Genomic DNA, 23143 nt, shown 5'->3' on the forward strand with positions numbered 1-23143 from the left:
TAATTTTTTAAAGAAGTCTCTTTTGCTCATCAAGCCTGCATTTATTTGATCCAAAGTACAGTAAAAACAGCAGAATTCTGAAATATTTTTACTATTTAAAAATACAGTATTCTATTTGAATATATTTTAAATCGTAATTTATTCCTGTGATTTCAAAGCTGAATTTTAGCATAATATATCTAGTCACATGAACCTTCAGAAATCATTTTAATATTCTGATTTGCTGCTCAATAGAAATCTTTTGTAACATTCTAATAGTCTTTATCATCACTTCTAATCAATTTAAAGCATCCTTGCTTAAAAAAACAACAACAAAAAAACCCAAAATATTAGTTTCTATTATTTATAATATAGTATAGTGTATAATGTTACAAAAGCTTTTTGTTTCAGATAAATGCTGATCTTTGATTCTCACTATTCATCAAAGAATCCTGAAAGAATTTACTTAACTGTTTTAGATATTGATGATGATAATAATAATAATAAATAAAAAATGTAGCTTTGATTACAGGAATAAATTACATTTTAAAATATATTTTAATAGAAAACAGAAACAGTAAAAATATTTTTAAATTGTACTGTGCTTGTTGTACTTTGGATCAAATAAATGAAGGCTTGGTGAGCAGAAAAAAACATTAAAAAGCTTTTGACTGGTAGTATACAAATTACACATTCTTGGCAAACCAGTATATAAAAAGGCAAAAACAGTTGCTTTAGCAGCACTGTTTAATTATAACAGTTTTACAGACTTCTGGTTGTTGCTGCTTTTACTTTGTTTAACATTTAGACATTAAGGCCCGGTTTCACAGACAGGGCTTAGACTAAGCCAGGATTAGCAGATAGTTCAATTAGGATATTTAAGTAATTTTTATAAACATGCTTAGAAAAAAACATTACTGGTGTGCATCTTGAGACAAAACAAAGACACCGATATATTTTAAGATCAGTCAGTGCAAGTTTCTTTCAGTTCAAACAGCTCAGACTTACATTTTAGTCTAGGACTAGGCTTAAGCCTTGTCTGTGAAACCAGGCCTAAATCATTTTTTTTTTTTTTTACTTGGACAATTAAAGATATGAACTGCCTAATAACAGCAGAGAACCTGCAGAGAAACAAGCAAAAAATAAGTTAGTGTCACTTTTGTCATTAAACAAAAAAGTCACAATTAATTAAAAATGTATCATTATCATCATAAATAATCAAAAAAGCAAGCTGTAGTTGTGCTTAGTTACAAAAATGTGAATATATATGTATGTATATATAATTTATAATTGTGTGTGTGCATGTGTACATTCTGTACCATATTTGGGGGGAAAATATTTATCCAAAAGTGAGCAAAACCTGACAAAATATCTAAAAACCTCCCTTTGGGGACATCCTCGTTTGTGAAACTGGTATAAAAATAAAGTAAAAAAGTTTTTTAAACAAAGGGGTAGGGGTAGGTTTAGGTTACAAAATGTATAAATGCACTTTAAAAAATAAAGGTTCTTTATTGGCATCGATGGTTCCATATAGAACCTTGAACACCCATGGAACCTTTCAAATGCAGAAATGGTTCTTTATTGTCAAAAAAGGTTCTTTAGATTTGTAAAATGTTCTTCAAAATGGTTCTTTTAAGAACTGTTCACTGAAATGTTCTTTGGGGAACCAAAAATGGTTCTTTTATGGTGGAACCTTTATTTTTAAAAGTGTACCCGTATAGAAAAATAATAGAATAAAAATAATAGACCCGTATAGAAAAATAATAGAAGTCTATGTAATGTCCCCATTTAGAAAGTGATAGCTAGTGTGTGTGTGTGTGTGTGTGTGTGTGTGTGTGTGTGTGTGTGTGTGTGTGTGTGTGTGTGTGTGCCTACTGCCTTCTTTTTCTTCGGTTTCAGTTTGAAGTACAGAAAAATGACAGCAATCCCAGCATAAGTGGCCAGAACGCATTGGAACCAAAATATATTTTAAGTATGCTAGCAGTGATATACAAAGAAACCACCACTACATACAGTAGTTTACAGATCTGTATAAGGAAACTTATTAGTTTTAAAATAATTTCCAGGCCAGAGAAGATTTAGACTGTATGAGGGATAATGTTATAGAACATACAGCTGTATGAATAAACTGCAATGCACTAATTGATAAATACTCACATTCCTTCTGCCTGTAATGGTGTAGGAATTAAAATATTTGGCAATCCCTGTAAACTGGTGTTGGCTCATGGCCCCCCATGGTCCTGCTGTAAGATATAAAACACAATGCATAGGCTATTCTTACATATTAATAATCTTTTAAAGTACATTTAAAAGATTTTATACTGTCGACTAATTATACAATCCCAGTAAGTTTAGATTTTATATAAAAATTTGGATGCAGCAGTCCAGCTGAGAGAGGTTTGTGATTACTGCATCTCATTGGCTCAAGACACTCATCTTAATTCAGCTCATGTTACGACACATCTAAAAATAGCTACAATTTATTTAGATTTAATACATATTCAGTGAAAATACTCGATTAGCAATTAGGTCTCACCTAAAATGTGGATAAGCGATAGTCCTTCTTATTCGTGTTATGCTGCAGTCTTTGTTTATATTACTTTATGATAAATATCGCCATCTATCGTCCATTTAAAAACACCTCAAAGTACCAAAGTCACTACATAAAACATTAGAAATTTAGAATCTTCTTCAAACAGTGGTTGCTTTGTTTTGTTTTGTTTTGTTTTGTTTTGTTTGTTTTGGATGATAGTAAGTAATACAAATTTAACTTATAAGTTTTAACCAAAAACAATAACTCTTCTTTTTTGGAGTACAGTAACTGTTTTCATGTTAAATGTTTGTCACAAGAAAGAGTGAAAGTAGATCTTTTTGTGGTTTTGTAGATTCGGAAAATCGTTTTTGTGGTTATTTTAAAAGCTATTTTTAGAACATTTTTTTTATTCTCATTTATTTTTGTTCGGAAGATAATCCTTCTGAAAACGAACATACAGTTCTAAAACTGAACAAATACTTCATTTTCTGTCTGCTGTTTTCATTTCTACATGTCTTTCTAATAAATGATTTAAAACTGAATGAATGTTCGCTAACTGACCTCCAGGTGGTGCTCAGTTTACTCTTTTCAGCGTTTGTGAAATGTGAATGCATTTCGCTGCTTTTAATTGTAAAACGTCGTAAGCAAGTGAAAACGAATAATGTAAAGAGTAATGTACGCCTAAGAATACACCGTCATACTAAAGGTAATTTGTTTATATTTGGTTTTTAATTCATTTTACTACACAAACAAGATCTAATTTAATTATTTAGTGAAGTACATTCCTTCATTTCCTCCTAGATGAGATAAAAATTTATGCAGAGATAATACGTTTTTTTTTTATTGAATATTTACAGGCATTCAGAGGGCCTTACAGAAGTGTTCAGTTTGAGCACCAGAAAGTAAAGCCTCTGTGTTTTATAGCTGTGTAACTGCGGTAAGCTAACGTTAGTGTAAATCATAGCATTGTAAGTACATGCTAACGTGTGTTGACAGTCCATAAAGCGTCCCTGTGTTCCTCAGCTGCTTTTAGCAAGTTCATAGTGGGTCACAGAGATTATGGACACTCACCAGCCTAGCTTTTAGAATAACAAGAGTTTCATCACTGTTTTGTTGACTTTTATACTAGGATTAATCACAACAAATATGAAATTCAGAGCAAGTCTAACAAGTTAATTAAGTTATCACACAGGTCATGAGTTCCTATTTGTTGCTTTGCACTGAGTCATGGAGAATGTTCTAGGAAGGAAAACGTATACAGTAAAAATGCAGAATCAACCTGACTACATTAGGCTACAATCAACTGGGTTAGAAAAGAAGAAATCTAGTACTGTTCCCTCTGAATTTGACCAGTTGTCATATATGGACCATTTTACATTGGTGCAAATTGCTGTCCTACAACCAAAAACACATTTAAAAAGCATTTCAATATTTAAATCTTAGATGCTTACTACGATCCTTCTATTATTTATTGTAACCTACATTAATATTTTAAATATCAGTAAGCTTTATATATATATATATATATATATATATATATATATATATATATATATATATATATAATCATCATTTATTGGGTACTTTCAGTTGGGAGGTGGCTGTCCTGAACCCTAAACTCTAAACTTCAATTGATGAAATATATTTGGAAATCATTTTTGATTTTTTTCCCATTGTTGTTTTAAAAAAGCATATTTTTGATTATTTTAAAAATTAAAGTTAATTTATATATTTAACTTTACTCAAAAATATACTTTTTATAATTTGTGTAACCTAAAGGATTTTTCTGAAGAACAGCAGACAGTTTAACTGTTCAGGACAAACAAGGGACTCATGAACATCTATCACAAAAACAAAACAAAAAAAACAAAACTATTATTTTCTCTTGTGGACTATATGTAAACGTCTTTTATGTGAAATATCTTATTCAGGTCAGTAGTAAATGATTCCTCTTTTTTTAGTAAAAATAACATTTTACAGATTCTGCAAGGTGCATGTAAACTTTTGACCTCAACTGTATATGGAAATTTGACATTATTTTGCATAGCGAATAAACACAAAAACTGGTTCCATCACAGAAACTTTACATTTTATTGAGAGCAATATATAGTACAAAACATCCACCTTAAATAACTTAAATTAGGCCAAATTTCATCCAGTTTGACTCTGAAGGTTCTGAATTACAGCGTGGGTTCTCTTCAAGACCATAAGCTCCCTTTAGCACTCAGAACACCTTCATAACTCGAACAAACACATTTATGAGTGTCAAATGTCAAAATATTGGCAAGAGTAAAATCCGATAAGCTCACAGATCCTTAAAGGTCAGCACTCTGAGCTGTTCCTCACTTTGGATTCTGTAACTGAGCCTTCCTAAACATGACTCTTAATGGTAAAGTCTCTCTTAGATGGGGACTTCTGTAAATTCACAAATATTGCACAGTGTCAACTCAGACCTCATGTTTTGTGCAACTCTTCTGGTCTGAATATTTGTCTGTTTGGAGTCCACAAGGCATCAATTTATCTTGCTGCAAGCTACATTATGACCAAGAATACGGCACATCAGTTCAGTTCCACTGGGAAAATCCCGCCCCCCCTCCCTCCCCCCATCTATGCAGGAGAAATCTGGTAATTGGTAGACAGGGGCAGTTGTTGTGTATTTGGGACTAGTCCGCTCTCCCCAGAATGTGTTTTTTTTTTAACGCTGTTCTTAGGTGTGTGAGAGCCTGCCTATCTTTGAGCAGTGACGTCCCTTTTCTGTCACACCTCTAGGGGATTCTGGGGTCCCTCGGCCCCCTGCGGAGGGTCTGGCTGGAGCCTGCAGATGGGCTTGTTGCACATAGGACAGACGCTGCGAATTTCCAGCCACTTCACCAGACACCTGAACAGGAGACAAGGTGAAAAGAGGAGAGATGGATTTGTTATGCGTCAGCTATCTATAGACTTAAGCGCTTTTATGCATTATGGCCACGTCACAAGATGACAGGCTGAAACTGCAGGATTGACTGTAACGAAAAGTCTTGACAGGTGTTACTCAAGGCTAATACTCATATTTAAGTTGCGATGCCTTGACAGCTTAATTTGTGGTTCTTGTTTTAGTGCCCCTAACAACATTCTGTGTGTCAGGAATCTACACGCTTAGATGTTTTTGAAGGAATGTGTGCTTTTAGGATGTTTACAGCATTCTCAGAATACAGAAACATAATGAGAAAGGTGTGACAAGATGGTAAAAGATCTTACTTTTTGTGAAAAGCATGAGAACAGGGGCAAACTCCTAGTTCATCCCTGTTCCGAAACTCCTCCAGGCAAACTGCACAGGTCTGCTGCAGAGTGAAAGATGATGGATGAAAAAAACAGAGACAGCCAGAGGCTTTCGATTCATTTATTTATATTTTCAAATCAATTTATATTTTATTCAAGTAATTATTCAATAACATAGATAGTTGGATACAATTACAGTTCATACTCTCTCTGTCATCCCAAACAATTCCCAAACACAAAATAATATAAAAAAAAAATGATGTAGCTTTTTTAGACAAGGAATATGAGAGTTGATGGATATTCCTGTTTTACTTAAAAATCAGCTTGGATATTCAGCCTGAAATATTGTTTTGTGTTATACAGAAGAAAGTAAGTCATATGGGTTTGCAATGACACGAGGGTGAGTAAGTTATAGAAATGTTAGAATGTTATGTTTGGGTAAACTAAAGGTATTGTTTTTGCAGTTACTTACTCCAAGAAGACTTAATTTCTTCCCTGGACCTTTCAGAATGACCTGTAAGAAAAAATTGTTTATTTCTTAATAATATTATTTATAATTAGTATATGCATCTGTGTTTATGTATATACTGCCTGTCAAAAGTTTTACTTCTTTGAAGATTTGTATTATATTTTTCTTAAATCTATTCTGCTCACCAAGCCTGCATTTTTTAATCCAAAGTATAGTAAAAACTGTAACACTTTGAAATATTTTTACTATTTAAAATAACTGTTTTCTATTTGAATACATTTTAAAATGTAATTTATTCCTGTGATCAAATCAAATTTTTCAGCATCATTTCTCCAGTCTTCAGTGTCACATGATCCTTCAGAAATCTTTCTAATATGCTGATTTGCTGTTCAAGTTTTTATTATTATAGAAATCAATGCTTTTTTTGGCAAGGGTGCTTTAAATTGATGATAAAGAGATTTATAATGTTACAAAAGATTTCTATTTCAGATAAATGCTGTTCCTCTGAACTTTCTATTCATCAAAGAAACATGAATATCAGAGCAGAAAATCAGAATATTACAATGATTTTTGAAGGATTGTGTGACTGGAGTAATGATGCTAAAAATTCAGCTTTGAAACCACAGGAATAAATTACATTGTAAAATATATTCAAATAGAAAACAGTTATTTTAAATAGTAAAAATATCAGACCATTTTACTGTTTTTGCTGTACTTTGGATCAAATAAATGCAGACTTGGTGAGCAGAAGATACTTCTATAAAAAACATTGAAAATCTTACAGTTGACTGGTAGTGAATTTATATATAAATTACCTCATTGTATCCATATTGTTCTTGTGTGCCCTGTCGCCTCAATCTGTGAAATATAAAAATGTAGGATTACATACATTCTTACATACAAAAATGATCTATTTGCCTGCACATTCTTTCATTACAGCAGTTAGACTTACTTTACTTTACTGATTGCACAGTGATGCATTTATCTTATTAAATTTTTTCCTTCATTCAAAATTTAATTTTTATCTCTTTGTTTTTTCCCCTTTTTCATAATTTGAAATTTACTTTTATGATATTTTGACTTTCTTTATATGCCTGTAGAAAGGATTATGTTTATCAAATAAAATAAAGGGTGCGGCGATGAATCGATTCGTGAATCGATTTAGCGATTTATGCGAATGCATCTCGATTCTCTCTTGAATCGACTCTGCACTAAGTTTTAACCGCAGATTTTTAGAAATAGCTATATCCAGTTCCTTACACACACTTGAACTTAAAATAATCATTAGAAAGTTTGAAAAAGTCGATGCGAATTACAAAAGTGTTCTCAGTGGGTTGTGTTTACAATCTCGCATCACAGAAGCCAAGGTGCTAGTACATTAACCACTTTACATTACAACCAAACGCACAATCACTGTTCTGCGTAAGTATTTAAGTGTGAGGTTAAAAACTAGCCTAGAGCACCTAGAAAATCGAATCGAAGCATTTTCGCTATAGTAATGGGCCTACCAACTGCTATATAGTTTAATATACCTGAACAGGTAGCAACAGAAGATCATGCTCAACATGAAGATGAAGAGGCCTATCCCAAGAATGATTACGTAGACATTGAGTGGAAGACGACCGGTGATGTCTGTGGTCATTTTGCAGAACTTGTCTGTAATCTGTTAGTCTGCGTCACACAGGCATGCTGCAAAAGAACAAACAAAACCACGATTTTGGTCAAAAATACTTGTTAGTGTTTATGGTGGGAGTCATGGGAGCTCAAGACGGCCTAGGATTTATTTTTGCTCATCCTTTTTTTTATCAGTAAAATAAATACACAATTGAAGTGTAACATTGATTATCACTCATACATCATGAATCTGTTGTCAGACCCTTGAAAGACAACACACATCACTGTGATTCTCATGTGTACGCTTCTCAGTGGCCCCTGCATGCATATTGCATACTGTGAGCCTGCGGACTGTCCTCGTGTTTCTCAACTCGCCGTAACACTGCTCTCATTGTTAGACCTCGCTGAGCAGCATGAACTTTTCACTGTAATACATCTTTTAAAACTGAAAAACAAGAGATGTCACAGTGGTGTCGGGTGATGTGTTCAACAGACAAATCCAACAGCTTTTGCTGTAAAGTTCAGTTTTATAGTTTATTACAGATCGCACATGGGTTCTGTCTCTCATAAAAGTTCATAGGATAAAATTAAACTTAAAATGTCCAAAAACATTAAATACTAAAATACTATGGCTGTTAATGTGCACATACAAAGAAAAGAATTTGATCTCTTTGTCTTTGTTGGAAAAAAATTACGTTTTTATTTATTTCAATAGCTAGTTGATTATTTATTTCATCAAGTGTTGTAGAAGTCCTCCAAAAGTTCTTGTTAAGTGTATAATGTTGACTTTCAGGTTTCATCACACGTAGGAGAATTTCCAGAACAGTTAACATTTATTCAGACAACAATGGTTTAACCTATATCCTAAGGCGATACATGTATATAGCAACACAAACCCAGTCATGATGTTACAAGGCTTTATTAGTACAGTATTTGGGAGTGAAACGGTCACCTTTGAGTCCAAAATGAATCAGCTGCCTATGTAATTTGGTAGAATGAATATAACTCTCTGACAAAATACGAGTGTTTTCTGTAGCATAACAGTCGGTATTTTCAAACTGCCATAGACCTAAACACTGTTTAAAGAATAGACATCCACAGTTCATTGCACTGTGCTTGCAGACGAAACAAAGCAGACAAGAAACGCTCCATTGTGCTGAAGCGCGACGACAGTGAAAAACAGTTCTGTTGTTGTGCTTGGCTACAAAAAAAATGACGTATAAATTCTATCTATCTATTTTTTCTATCTATATACACTACGAGTCAAAAGTTTTTGAACAGTAAGATTTTTAATGTTTTTTTAAGGAAGTATCTTCTGCTCACCAAGCCTGCATTTATTTGATTCAAAGTAGCAAAAACTGTGAAATTGTGAAATATTTTTACTATTTAAAATAACTGTTTTCTATTTGAATATATTTTTGAAATATAATTTATTCCTGTGATTTCAATCTCATGACCCTTCAGTAATCATACTAATATTCTGATTTGCTGCTCAAAAAACATTTATTGTTATTATTATGTTGAAAACAGCCAAGTAGAATTGTTTAAGGTGTCTTTGATGAGTTGGATGTTTAAAAGAACTTATATATATATATATATATATATATATATATATATATATATAAATATATATATAAATTGTATTTTTAGTGCAGTCTGCAGTTACTCATAAAGATATCAGTGTAAAAAGTAGAGTTAAAAAAAGTAAAAAGACCCTGAAATGCTTTCAAATGCTTCAGAAAACTTAAATAACTGCTGCTTGAGGGCCAGTCGTTCCTATATAAACAGGTTAACATTGATTTAAACAGTATTTAGTGTTATAAACACAGAATGTCTTTTAGATGCAAGTAATGGATTTAGTATCTTATTATTCTACCATCAAACTATTCGTTTTCTTACTGTACACAGATTTGCATTTTCAAAAGAGAACATTTGGAAACGAGAGTGAAGCCTGGCCAATTGTCTGTAGAAAGACAAACACTAGTGGTGCACCCTTTCTGCCATAAAGCCACCATCTGGTCTATCTGTGAGGGGTTGAGGGGGAGGCAAGAGATGTGAAGGCCTCACCAACCCAGGCAGGAAGCACCATTTGGGGGAGAAAACAATAATAACTGACCTCAGGGTCGAATGCTGCCAAACAAGCGCACAATAGACACAGACACAAAGTGTGTCTCTCCAGGCAGCGCACAAGTTCAGGTCTCGGAAAAGAGCGTGCCAATTGGGAGAAAGGTAAAAAGGCTTGGGTTTTCAGGTGGTAGTAATATAAGGAGGATTTTAGTTAAACATTGATAGAAAGCCAGTGGGATGGTCGGGGGCTCTGTGAATAACACATGGTTAGGGAGCTGAGGAGGAGGAGGGGGTTATGATTCATACTCACCGTTACACCACTGGATAGGTGGTAGATTGCTCTGCTTTACCGAACGAGTCGGTAACTTGTGTCCAAGGAGACGGTGTTGAAACCGGGCCAAAGGAGTGGGCCGATCCCCTTACTCAAAACCAGATGAATAATACAAGTTTTACACTGCAAAAACTCCTACCACAAAAACACATTACGATCACCCACTGGCGAATGGAGGAAGGCAGAGCAATTTTGTTTTCTTTGTGTTGAAACATTTACAAAGACAAGTCAGTCATTGTTGAAACCTGTGTCAACACGGGAACAAATATCAACAGCTACTTCTTGGTATCTAAAACATTTTGTTCAAGTTAAAAGAACACAAAGCGCTCTTTTTTTTTTCCAGCAACTGAGCGGCGGCACAGATTGTGAAAGATTTGCAGTGTGTCTTCGACATCAACAATGGATCTACCTGCGCTTGACCTGAAGTTGTTGTCACTGGCTGTTTTCATTTTTTGTAACCTCTCTGTAGAGTCACGACAACAAAACACTAAGAGAGAAAAAGCACAGAGAGTCACAGATTTCTGTCACAAGGCTCACCCCTTCTCGCCGTCAGCCACTTTCTTCTAGTCTTCTCGCCTTCACAATCAAGCGTTTTCCCCGGTAACAAAGGAAGAGGAAGAGCGGTGGCATACAGCCGTCAGAGCGTGAGCTGGTGAATGCAGCCCATTCAGAGCTGTGTCTTCCTCACACCATCTGGTCTGCTTTCTCCGCTGCAAAGACACAAAGGATAAAATGCATTTTCCAGACAAAGCGATCAGATTCCTGTGCGTTTCCTGTCGCCGTTTCCAGCAGCCCTGCCTCCACGTAATGGTGCCGATGACTTCTCTCCTGCTCAGTTTGTAAACAGATCTCTGCTCATGTGATTCGCTGTCTGGATAACAGCTCTCCTTTCACCCGCCCCCTCCTCGCTCTCCCCCTCTCCCTTTCTATCCAGTGCTCTCTCTCTATTTTCCTCCTACTTCTCTCCAGCTGAAGGCTATTAGGAGGTGACAGTGGCCAGGCGAGCAGACAGGCAGGCAGAGTCAGACTCTCCCTGATGAGTCTGTGTAAGACAAGGCTGGGAGGGGAATGAGAGTTGATTCACTTTGCTTGACTGGCAGTCACGAAAACAACAAGAGACTACAGAGGGGAAATGGTGAGAGCTTCAAGCAAGAGGAGAAACCAAATTGAATAGAATCGAATCTGAGGGTATTCTGAGAGCAACACCAGCGTAAGGCAAAAAGAGCATGTGACATAAGCAGTGACGCCAGTAATTTCGTCACTGCCAAAATTAATAAATAAATAATTCAACACAAACAAAACAGATAATTACACCGTTTTAGTTAATAGATTTAGTGAGTGTTTTAAACTCATGTACAGACAGGAAATTTTTCAACTGGTGATTCATGTTGCACAGTATCAGTGTTATGTAAAAGCTGCTTTTGCTAAATCTCCCTGCCTAATGTTGACTGACAAAAATGTTTGTCTTTGTTGTCTTTAATTAAAGTGTAAACAAAGAGGGAAAAAAGACACTGAGGCACTTTTAACCATTTTTCCCAGCTTTACTAAATATTTAAATTATTTAAAGAATGAACTTCCTCTTAGAAATTCTTTGAGTATTATTTGTGCTTGAATGTGCTTAAATTATTATAATTGGTTGGGGCCTAAAAAAAGACAAAAGGCATTTTTTCCTTTTTTCACAATTAAAGGATTAGTTTAGTTCCAGAACAAAAATTTACAGATTACTCATCCTCCTTTCATCCAAAATGTTTGTGTCTTTCTTTTTTTAGTTGTAAATAAATGTTTTTTGAAAAAAAAAAAAAAAAAAAACATCTTAGGAATTTTTCCATATAGTGGACTTCTATGGTGCCCACAAGTTTCAACTTCCAAAATGCAGTTTAAATGCAGCTTTAAAGCGCTCTAAACAATCTCAGCATAGGAAGAAGGGTCTTATGTAGCAAAACAATTTGTCATTTTCTTAAATAAATTAATATTTATATACTTTTTAACCACAAATGCTTGTCTTGTCTAGCTCTGTGCTGCCCATGCGTACTCTGTGCGCTCCGGTTCAAGATATGGGATATGCTGAAAAACTCACATCTTATTTCTCCTCCAACATTAAAAACATCCTACATCGCTGGTGAAGTACTTCGACATACCCTAACTGTCTTGAACTGAAGTGCACAGAAGTTATGCTGGAGTACGCAGAGCTCCATGTATGTATATTTTTATTTTTATTTATTTATTTATTTATTTATTTATTTATTTTTATAGAAAAGAACTAATTGTTTCACTAGATAAGTCCCTTTTTTGGCTGGGATCATTTAGAGCCCCATTGAAGCTGCATTTAAACTGCATTTTGGAAGCTTGCAATTTTATGAAACTACTTAAAGGAGTAGTTTACTTCCAGAACAAAAATTTACAGATAATGTACTGACCCCCCTGTCATCCAAGAGGTTCATGTCTTTCTTTTGTCAGTTGAAAAGAAATTTTGTTTTTTGAAGAAAACATTTCTGGATTTCTCCCCCTATAATGGACTTCTATGGTGCCCCCGAGTTTGAACTTCCAAAAGGCAGTGTAAATACAGCTTCAAAGGGCTCTAAAGCCAAGCCAAGGAAGATGGGTCTTATTTAGCGAAACGATCAGTTATTTTCTAAAAAAAAAAAAATTACTATTTGTATACTCTTTAACCTCAAATGCTTGTCTTGTCTAGCTCTGTATGAACTCTGTGTATTCCGGTTCAAGGGAGTTAGAGTATGTCGAAAAACTCCCATCTCATTTTCTCCTCCAACTTCAAAATCATCCAACATCGCTGTTTACAAAGTGAACATGCAAAGGTCAAATGCCCTTTAAAAATAAAGGTAAAACAGCAGTGTACACCGATTTTGAAGTTGGAGGAGAAAATGAGATGGGAGTTTTTCGACATACTCTAACTGTCTTGAACCGGAATACACAGAGTTCACACGGAGCTAGACAAGACATTTTTTTTTAGAAAATAACCAATCATTTTGTTAGATAAGACCATTCTTCCACAGCTGGCATTGTTTAGAGCTCTTCAAAGACAATCTTGATTGAGAAGGGGGTGAGTACCTTATCTGTAAATTTTTGTCCTGGAAGGGAACTAATCCTTTAAATCAATTTTTCTTAGAAATTCTTTGGTTTTGAGTATTGTTTGTTCTTAAATGTGCTTAAATTATTATAATTGTTTAGGGCCTCTGGGTTTATGGCATTGCATTGTCATGCCAACAAAGTTCCAGAAACTGATAGAACACACACAAAAGCAATAAGCAATTTTCCAAAATAAAACAACTCAACTGAGCCTGGAATAAATATAAAGGGAGCCCTGGGTATTAAGACTGTATGGCTGTCTCTTACTGAAATATGTAGAAAACCCATGAAAGATTTACATTATTTAAAAAATCCCCATCATTTTTTACGTTTTGGACTATGGGGGCGACATTATTTCGATGAAGTGAAATGGTTGCACTCTGTGAAATACTGGCGCTACCTGTTGCTATTTTTACTGCATCACAACTTGGAATACACAACTTGAAAAATAAACTACTGATACAATGAGCACAGCTACTGAAAGAGTGGTGATGGAAATTAAGCGTAGGCTTAAACCAAATGCCGTACCATCGATTACATTTTTTGTCTCTGAGCAAATACTGTAGTAAGTAAGCTTTTTAATGCACATTTAAGAATTTAATTGGTAAATTAGCTTCCAATGCACTGGATGTAAACCTGGCAACTGCGACCCACTAAATATTTCTCTCAGCTTCAGTTAACTGGGTCCATGATCAGATATCATGAAAGGATTCACTTCACCTCATCAACAACCCCACTGAGCAAGGATCAGTATTTTCCCTGTACACAAAATCAATTACCATGTGATTACCTCTCATGGCTCCTGTTGTACTGACAATTTTATTTAAACAATACTCTATTGACTCTTTTTTTTCTACCCTTTGACAACCAGGTACCCCTACAAATCACTGCATGCTTGGCAATCATCTCTGCCTGGATGAGCGCCCATCATCTGAAGCTGAAATGATCAAAAACCAAGCTGTTGTTCCTTCAAGCCAAGAAACACCCTTGCCAAGACCTTGTCATTTCAATAGATAACTCCAACCATCTTACCCACACAGAAAGCCAAGGACTTTGGTGTCACACTGGACAATGAGTTGTCAACTGCAACCTACATACTAACAACAGTCATATCATGCAGATTCCTGCTTCAAAACATTTGCCACACTGCGGTATAGGCCTCAGTCTGCTATCGTCTCAGCTACTACAACTGACTCCTGGCCAACCTCCCAGTGTGTGCAATCAAACCTCTGCAGCTCATGCAGAATGCTGCAGGCCGGCTGATATTCAACCTTCCTAAGTACTCCCATGTCACATCTCTGATGCACTCTTCCATGGCTTCCTATCCCTGCTTAAATTCAGAACACTTTCCTAGCATGAAAGGCAGTCAATGTTTATATTCCCACCCACAATTTCAGTGAACAGTTTTTAAAGGGAGCCCCAGTTATTAGAACTTGCATGGCTTAATATAACTTAAATGAGGTCTCTTACTGAAATATGTAGTAGAAAATCCATTAAAGATTTAAGTTATTTAAAAATCCACATTATTTTCTACATATTTTGGACTATGTGGGTTGCCATGACATGAAATGGTTGCATTCGGTGAGCTACACTGGCACTACCTGTTGCTATTTTTGCTATAACACAATTGGGAATACGATGACCACAGCTACTGATAAAGCTTACAGGTGGCGATAGATAAAAACATGAACTTTAAGGATTAGTTGACTTCCAGAACAAAAATTTACAGTGCCCGCAGCGTCATAACAAGCATCGACATGTTTACATCCTGCCAGAATGACATGTAGCGTTTCTTGTTTCTGCCATTTGTAAGCTCTTTTTAGTGGTCTTTAGGGAGTTTTATTCGTCCACAGGCATCTTCCCATTATTTTCTCCTCTTCTTATCGCTAGGAAAAGCAGTGAAGACTTACATCGCATCTCTTGTTGCCCTTCGACTGAAAAATAAAACCAAAACCCGCACAATGTGGCATCATATCAGTATTTTACTTTCCAAGTTGTGTTGCGGTAAAAATAGCAACAGGTAGCGCCAGTTTACCGAGTGGAGACCACTTCACATCGTCAAAATAATAGCGACCCCCACAGTCCAAAATACTCTTTCATGGGTTCTCTTACGAGAGGTCTCTCGTACTGCGTAAGATATGTTACGCTAGGGGAAAATCCTTTTCCGCGAGATATTGAAGCCAAAAATTATCCTTAATTTTGTAATAATGTAAAACGGGTTGCAGCAGCATACAGACATAGGCGAAACAGCTCGCGCGCCTATTGGCTGCTCTGGCCAGATCCAATGAGGGCATTTCGCGCCCACTGCATCACGTCCCGCCAAAAAGGGCGTGGTCTAGGCCTATAAATACCGCTCGCAGGCAGCTATTATCTGATTTTTCATCCTTCAAGCGAAGCACACGCATCGCTGGAGCTGGAGAAGAAGCCGCCGTCGACTGCAAGCATCTCAGCGAGACGAGTCACTGAAGCTGCTGGCCACGCCGCCTTCCTTGCCTTCCTGCTGCGCTTTCCGGCGCCTATATCCTTTACACTCTAAAGTGTTTGTCGCCGCTGCGATACACACTTATCAATAAAAGAGCAAGCGTCTTTATAAAGATGCCTTCTTGCGGCTCGTGCAGAGCCACACTTAGTGACGGGGACCGCCATGTCGTCTGCATTTCCTGCCTGGGTGAGGAGCACGCGGTGATCGCGCTCGCTGAGGGCGGCTGCCCTCATTGCGATCCGTTGCCAAAAGCGACTCTGAGGACTCGCCTGGCCTTGTTCACCGAAACTGCTCCCCCACCCGCCGCGGTGTCGCGCCATAAGAAGCGCCGTGCCCAGCGGGCCCCGGAACCCCCCCCCCCAGCCGACAAAGCGCCACCGAGCGCAAGGCGCGAGAAAACGACGGTGCGCGAGTCCCGCTGTCGCCGGACCCCCACCAAAGTTATTCGCTCGTCCAGTTCCAGAAAATGTGACTGTTCCAGTGTCCTATGCAGCCAACAAACCGGCTCTGTCACCCGTTTGCCTGTACTCAAAAGCCGTTCTCAAAAGCTGGTGTCTCGTGTAGTAAGCATGCCCACTCCCCAGTGCCCATCACTACACACAAGCACAGCCTGTCACACAGGTCCCGCGCACATAAAATCGACTCAGATCGATTGCGCTTCACATGTGGTAAACGTGCCCACTTCAGAGTGCCCACAGACATCACATTATGCACGTCCCAAGGTTTCTGTAAAAACGAAACCAAAGTGCATTCCCTCTATGGAGGCGAACATTGTTTGGAGTGTGTTAAATGTGCCTGTTGCCACACAACCACATCCACACACAGACATAATAGTTCCCGCTATCAGATCTAAGGCAACTGAACAAAGCGCTGGTGAAGCAACAGTTCAGGATGCTCACGACCAGAAAAATCCTCGCGCAAGTTCGCCAAGGACACTGGTTCGTGTCAGTGGATCTGAAAAGACGCGTATTTTCAAATACAGATAGCGTCACGTCACAGGCGGTTTTTGAGATTCGCCTTCGAGGGCCAGGCATATCAGTACACAGTCCTGCAGTTCGGTTTGTCCCTGGCACCCCGTACATTTACGAAGTGCATGGACGCAGCGCTCGTTCCCCTCAGACTGAAAGGCGTGCGAATACTGAACTATTTGGACGATTGGCTGATTCTAGCGTTCCGGCAGGCGAATGGTCTCTACAACCACAGACAGTACAACTACTGTGGAAGAAATTCGGCAGAGCGGAAGTAGACCTGTTCGCGTCTCAGGACAACGCTCACTGTCTGGAATTTTTCTCCAAAAGCAGGGACGCGCTGGCCCACGTATGGCCCCGCCGTCATCTCTATGCTTTTCCCCCCCTCTCTCCTACCTCAGGTGATAGAGAGGGTCAAGGAAAAAGGATGTTCAATACTGCTGGTAGCGCCGTTTTGGGAAAACCAGCCCTGGTTCCCAGCGCTGATGCAGCTGACGAGCACTGCCCTGTGGCCGATACCAGTGAGGAGAGACCTTCTCTCTCAGGCCGGCGGCTCGATTTGGCATCCTCACCCAGAGCTGTGGTCCCTTCATGTCTGGGCCACCAGCGAATATATGATGAACTCCCTAAAGGAGTAATAAACACGATCACGCAGGCTAGAGCCCCGTCTACGAGACGGCTCTATTCCTCAAAATGGTCTGTGTTTTCGGGTTGGTGCACAGCCCGCGGCTCGTCACCCACTGACTGTGGTGTGACGGAGGTGCTTTCCTTTTTACAAGAGCTGCTGGACAAGGGCAGAACCCCGTCCATGCTCAAAGTCTATGTGGCGACCATAGCAGCGTTCTCGAGGACAACGCTAGGTCAGTCAATAGGAAGGAACGATTTAGTCATCCGCTTCCTTAGGGGAGCTAGGAGACTGAATCCCCCCAGACCTCCCTCAGTCCCCGTATGGGACCTTTCTGTGGTACTAGAGGCCATGAAAGGTGGACCATTCGAGCCTCTGCAGACGATTGATCTGAAATACCTGTCTCTTAAGACTGTGTTTCTGCTGGCTCTCGCTTCGGTGAAGCGCATAGGGGACTTGCACACGCTCTCCGTGTGCGCGACGTGCATGGAGTTTGGACCTAATGACTCTAAAGTCATACTCAAACCCAAGCATGGTTAAGTTCCGAAATCCCTCAACACACCGTTTAGGGCACAGGTCCTCGTTCTTTCAGCCCTACCGGTCGCTGACGAGGAAATGGACGCGAGCCTCCTATGCCCAGTCAGGGCATTACGAGCTTACGTGTCTCGCTCGTCTGCTTTTAGGCAGACAGAACAGCTTTTTGTTTCGTTCTATGGGCGTCCCAAGGGACTGGCCGCGTCAAAACAGAGCCTATCCAGATGGATAGTTGATGCTATTGCGCTGGCATATGCTTCCAAGGGCATGCAGTGCCCGCTGGGTGTCAGAGCACATTCCACGAGGGGCGTGGCCTCATCGTGGGCCTGGTCGAGTGGGATTGCCTTGCAAGATATTTGTACAGGCGGCGAGCTGGGCCTCTCCATCTACATTTATAAGGTTTTACAACCTGGAGGTTCCCGCCTTACAGGCCAGGCTGCTGTCAGTCTAGATAATCAGTGTTGTCTGACCTGATGCTATCACCTCGGAATGCTGCGTCTACTGAGCACAGCTCGAGGGTCGACAGTGAAAGTAGTAGCACAAGATGTGCCTGGGCAAACTGTGTAAGACCCACATTTCCACGTCAGTTCAGGCCGTAACCCCGCTCTGTATGTATGATGAACTTAGCGTCTGAGCGTCGCTGCACTATGTGGAAGAGTGCGGCTATGCCCCTCCCTCTTCCACCGGACTACCTGTGAGTTCCCTGGGTGATTGTGAACTATATGAACCCCGGGTTTTCGCCCTTGGGTCTTTGGTGTCAGATCTCAGCATGCACGGCATTTTACACTGGGTCCCCTAGCGTAAGATATCTTACGCAGTACGGGAGACCTCTCGTAAGAGAACGTACTCGGTTACTAACGTAACCTCGGTTCTCTCTAGAGAGGGAACGAGTACTGCGTATCTTGCCGTGCACGCGCACGCTCTGGTTGCTTCGATGATGAAAAACCAGATAATAGCTGCCTGTGAGCGGTATTTATAGGCCTAGACCACGCCCTTTTTGGTGGGACACGACGCAGTGGGCGCGAAATGCCCTCATTGGATCTGGCGTCACGCCAGGCCTCGCTCGATAGGCTGCTGCAGTTGCCGCAGAGCAGCCAATAGGCACGCGAGCTGTTTCGCCTATGTCTGTATGCTGCTGCAACGCGTTTTACATTATTACAAAATTAAGGATAATTTTTGGCTTCAATATCTCGCGGAAAAGGATTTTCCCCTAGCGTAAGATATCTTACGCAGTACTCGTTCCCTCTCTAGAGAGAACCGAGATTACGTTAGTAACCGAGTACGTTTTCTAGTGCATATTTCGGTAAGAGACATCATTTACGTGGTATTAAAGGGATAGTTCAACCAAAAATGAAAATGTTATGTTTATCTGCTTACCCCCAGGGCATCCAAGATGTACACTGTTTCTAAAGTAGAACACAAACAAAGATTTTTAACTCAAACCGTTGCAGTCTGTCAGTAATATTTAGGCAGTCAATGGTTACCAAATATTTAAGAGTAAAAACAACATACACAGACAAAACCAAATTAAACCCTGCGGCTCGTGGCGATACATTGAGGTCTTAAGACACAAATTGGTCTGTGCAAGAAACTGAACAGTATTTATATTATTATTTACCTCTCCACCAGAACGTTCATCAGTATGGAGCGCATTCACGTGACGAGTCAACATGCTCCAGCAAATGAGTTCGCACAAGGAAACGTAATCTTTTAGTTTTTATCGGTTGCCAGAATCAGGAGAGTAGAACGTTACGATGGATCAGAGGTAAATAACAGTATAAATACTGTTAGTTTTTTTTGCAGACCGATCGTTTTGTTTGAAGACCTCAATGTATCATCATGAGCCGCAGGGTTTAATTTGGTTTTGTCTGTGTATGTTTTTTTTTTACTCTTAAAGATTTGGTAACCATTGACTGCCATTATATGACTGACAGACTGCAATGGTTTGAGTTAAAAATCTTAGTTTTTGTTCTAATTTTAATTTTTGGGTGAACTATCCCTTTAAGTCACACAAGTCTTAATACTCGAGGTTTAAAAGAACCACTACAGAATGACAATGAGAATGAGCTTTATTTGCCAAGTGTGCACAACACACAAGGAATATGTGGAGGTTTGCAGGAGCTCTGGGTACATTACATACACTTATAACATGAGAGAAAGAAGAACATAGGACATTTAAATGAGTAAAAATGAATAGAAATAAAAGATAATACATAACAGAGGACCTAATATGCAATTAAAAGTTAATGGTTCTTCATGGAACCATAGATGACAATAAAGAAACTTTATTTTTAAAGGAAAAGTTTTCCCAAAAATTATAATTCTGTCATCAATTACTCACCTTCATGTCGTTTCAAATTTGTAAGTCCTTTGTTCATTTTCGGAACACAAATTAAGATATTTTTTATTAAATCCGAGAGCTATCTGACCCTGGATAGACAGCAATGCAACTGACAAGTTCAAGGCCCAGAAAGGTGATAAGGACTTCCTTAAAATAGTCCATGTGACATCAGTAGTTTAAAACTAATGTTATGAGAATAACTTTTGTGCGCAAAGAAAACAAAAATAACTTTGAAACATTTCTTCTCCTTGGTGTCAGTCTCGGGTCAAAAAAGTTCTCTCCAAAGATGAACGAAGGTCTTATGCGTTTGGAACAACATGAGGGTGAGAAATGATATCCCTTTAAGAGTGTAGGCTGTATCTGCTTTGAGTTGAACAGTTTACTAGTAGCACTTGTTTGTATTTGTGCAGCATTTCTTTTATTCTACATAGCATTACAGTTTGTGTGCCCGCAATCTGTTGATCACAACGGTTTCCTATGTATTGCTAATGCACTTTTGTAGGTCATTCTGCATAATAAAAGCATCTGCTAACTCTCCCAAATGACATAAATTTCATGTCAGTGTTAGTTAATAACGTCATTTGAACAATTCTTTCCATCTTTATAGAAAAGAGCATACTTTTCATTGTTTTGTAAACACCATTATTATTAATTCATTAGACACTAATTTGTCAGATGCACTTTATTGCTTAGCAAAGTATAACAAAATGTCATCTGAACCTGAGAGTACATCATGTCTTATAAAACAGATGCTAAATAGTTCATTGTGTGTTTGTTACAATACAACAATTTAAGCTGCCAATCGCCTCTCTAAAAAGCGATTTTTATCCTTGAAAAAAAAACTGGAAAATCTGAATTACAGCCTTCAGTGACATTATACTCAAGCAATGATTACCATGAAGGAGCAAAAAAAACAATAAAAAAAAAAACAATTAACTGGTATTGAAATAAGAACCCACAAAATGTTTTTCATTCGCCTAACAGTCGTTCTCCTTTGTATACATGTCCCATTTGTTTAAGCGGCTGTAAACTGGAGTTTCATCAATTTCTCTGTACATGTAAACCCCAGTGATGCGGTTCCATTCCAGTCTGGGAATGATGCTCTTGATTTCCTTGCAGTCTTCTAGATCCTGCTTCTCCTGATTTTCCAAGGCCACAAATCCAAAGAAGTTCCTGACGCATTCAGCAGCATGGTATTTAGCATGCACTTCAGCTGTACGCTGGAAAAGAGCTTGCTCGTTGGAACGATACTGGGTCCAGTACGCCTCCTGCTGATAGCCAAGTGTAGAGCAGCAGTGTTTCATACAGAGGAGCAGAAAGGCAGCAAGGGAAACTGTTCCCACCACCAACCAGCCCAACAGCTAGATGAAAAAAAAAGAAAAAAAGAAAAGAAAAAAAAGGGGGGGGGGGTTATACATTTCATAAACGTGAGTGAATGCCCAATTAGAAATTGGATTAAAGGATTAAAACGAGACTTATTAAAGTGATAATTACCTGTGATTCATACTTTAACTGGCGTTCAATCACTTTGGAGTAGTTCATAAATGGAGCAGGTACATCCTTACACGGAAACTTGGCCATGACCTCCGGAATATTTGTAGTTGGAGGGAAATGATCCAAAGAAGAGGGGTCTACAAACTCACTTACAGCACAGACATACGCCTCCCCTCTCAGAAGGGAAATAACTGACCAAGTAATGGGGGCAACAATTGCTCTCCCCAAAATTGAGCCCAACAGAGCAAAAGCAGCAGACAGCGATAATTTCCGACATTTTCTGGTGCGGCATTCCGACACAACGTCCCAGGTATTTCGATTCAACATCACCCCAATGACAAAGAAAGCCAGTGCTGGTACACCAATGGCTGCCAGGCCGTACAGGTAATTCTTCTGTGGTGCACACGGACAGTTGAATGCAAAAATATTGTATGCTGTCTGACTGGCTACTGTCCCTAAACCTATCAGGCCATTGAAGATCATGACATCTTTACTCTTGAAGAAGAGTGCAACAAATTTAAAGTTTTCTGAGATGAGTGCAGCCATCTTGTCCTTATTTTCTTAACGTTAATTATTGCACATTAAACAGTCTTTCGGAAAGTCTATGTAATCTTAAAACGACAAAAACAGAGTAAAGAGTCCGTTTTTGTTATCCAACACCATCATACAGAAAAGCAGAAACAGAGTCTAAAATCTAGAGAAACACACACACACGGAAAAGTAAATATGCATGTGTATGAATCAGAATATTATGAGATACACATTCATTCCAAAGACTGTTTTCATGCAGAAAAGCTCTTTGTTGAACAAAGACCCCTTGGGCAAGTCTCAGCACGACACTAACCCGAACTGGCAACTAAAAACCATTAGAAATGGAAAGACTTACATTCCTTTGCAATGAGGTACAAATGGTCTCGCTGAACAGCCATAAAGTTTTACAAATATGTACAGCCAAGTGCAGACAGCAAAAGAAGTTTTTAAAACAAATCAGTTTTCTGTGGGTAGATCATGTTGTGTTGAAGCTGTGAGATCTTTCCCTCGCTCTGTCCATTACGTGTATGCAGCTCTGAATCATCAGCAGGAACAGCATCTGGGTACAGCCCCAGTGGAAAGTATGAGCATTTAACTAAAACAGGCTGGGCAACATCAAACCACCTCCCCACAGCAAGCAAAAAAATCTTGTAAATCAGACTTGAAAAGATTAAACAAAGATTAAAAGAGAATATCATTACTGGTAGTATACTGGCAACAAACATTTGTTACACAAAAAGGTTATTTAAAATGAAGACTTTTTTCTCATCCTTAAATGTTAAATAGACATTTAAAAAATATTAAATACAATTTACTCTAACTGTGGGGTC

The 23143-nt window shown here is 38.5% G+C and overlaps 2 protein-coding genes across 3 annotated transcripts; both read right to left on the reverse strand.

The window, feature by feature from the left end:
- Nucleotides 1-4579: 4579 nt before the first annotated feature.
- LOC141326290 (RING finger protein 122) lies at nucleotides 4580-11175 on the reverse strand. Of its 2 annotated transcripts, XM_073835024.1 has the most exons (7): nucleotides 10789-11175; nucleotides 10231-10342; nucleotides 7772-7928; nucleotides 7055-7097; nucleotides 6243-6284; nucleotides 5750-5832; nucleotides 4580-5390 (listed from the first exon to the last, which is right to left on the reverse strand). In XM_073835024.1, the coding sequence occupies exons 3-7, from the start codon at nucleotides 7879-7881 to the stop codon at nucleotides 5270-5272; spliced, it is 399 nt and encodes a 132-aa protein (XP_073691125.1). In that variant the 5' UTR covers nucleotides 7882-7928; nucleotides 10231-10342; nucleotides 10789-11175; the 3' UTR covers nucleotides 4580-5269. The 2 variants fall into 2 exon arrangements, with proteins under 2 accessions (XP_073691125.1, XP_073691124.1); XM_073835023.1 differs by lacking the exon at nucleotides 10231-10342 and having other exon boundaries at nucleotides 10789-11172.
- Nucleotides 11176-19998: 8823 nt separating this feature from the next.
- Nucleotides 19999-22825, reverse strand: calhm2.1 (calcium homeostasis modulator family member 2, tandem duplicate 1). Its single transcript, XM_073835025.1, has 2 exons — nucleotides 21783-22825; nucleotides 19999-21649 (listed from the first exon to the last, which is right to left on the reverse strand). The coding sequence occupies exons 1-2, from the start codon at nucleotides 22326-22328 to the stop codon at nucleotides 21266-21268; spliced, it is 930 nt and encodes a 309-aa protein (XP_073691126.1). The 5' UTR covers nucleotides 22329-22825; the 3' UTR covers nucleotides 19999-21265.
- Nucleotides 22826-23143: the final 318 nt, after the last annotated feature.

The sequence above is a fragment of the Garra rufa genome, chromosome 2, assembly GCF_049309525.1.
Source record: "Garra rufa chromosome 2, GarRuf1.0, whole genome shotgun sequence".
NCBI lineage: Eukaryota > Metazoa > Chordata > Actinopteri > Cypriniformes > Cyprinidae > Garra > Garra rufa.

Excerpts from the sequence above, each read along its gene's own strand:
- LOC141326290 (XM_073835024.1), bottom strand. The coding sequence starts at position 7,881 with ATGACCACAGACATCACCGGTCGTCTTCCACTCAATGTCTACGTAATC. Across the intron at positions 6,285-7,054 it reads AACAATATGGATACAATGAG|GTCATTCTGAAAGGTCCAGG; the intron begins GTAATTTATATA and ends TTTTTCTTACAG. Across the intron at positions 5,391-5,749 it reads TCTCATGCTTTTCACAAAAA|GTGTCTGGTGAAGTGGCTGG; the intron begins GTAAGATCTTTT and ends TCTCCTGTTCAG.
- calhm2.1 (XM_073835025.1), bottom strand. The coding sequence starts at position 22,328 with ATGGCTGCACTCATCTCAGAAAACTTTAAATTTGTTGCACTCTTCTTC. Across the intron at positions 21,650-21,782 it reads AGTTAAAGTATGAATCACAG|CTGTTGGGCTGGTTGGTGGT; the intron begins GTAATTATCACT and ends TTTTTCATCTAG.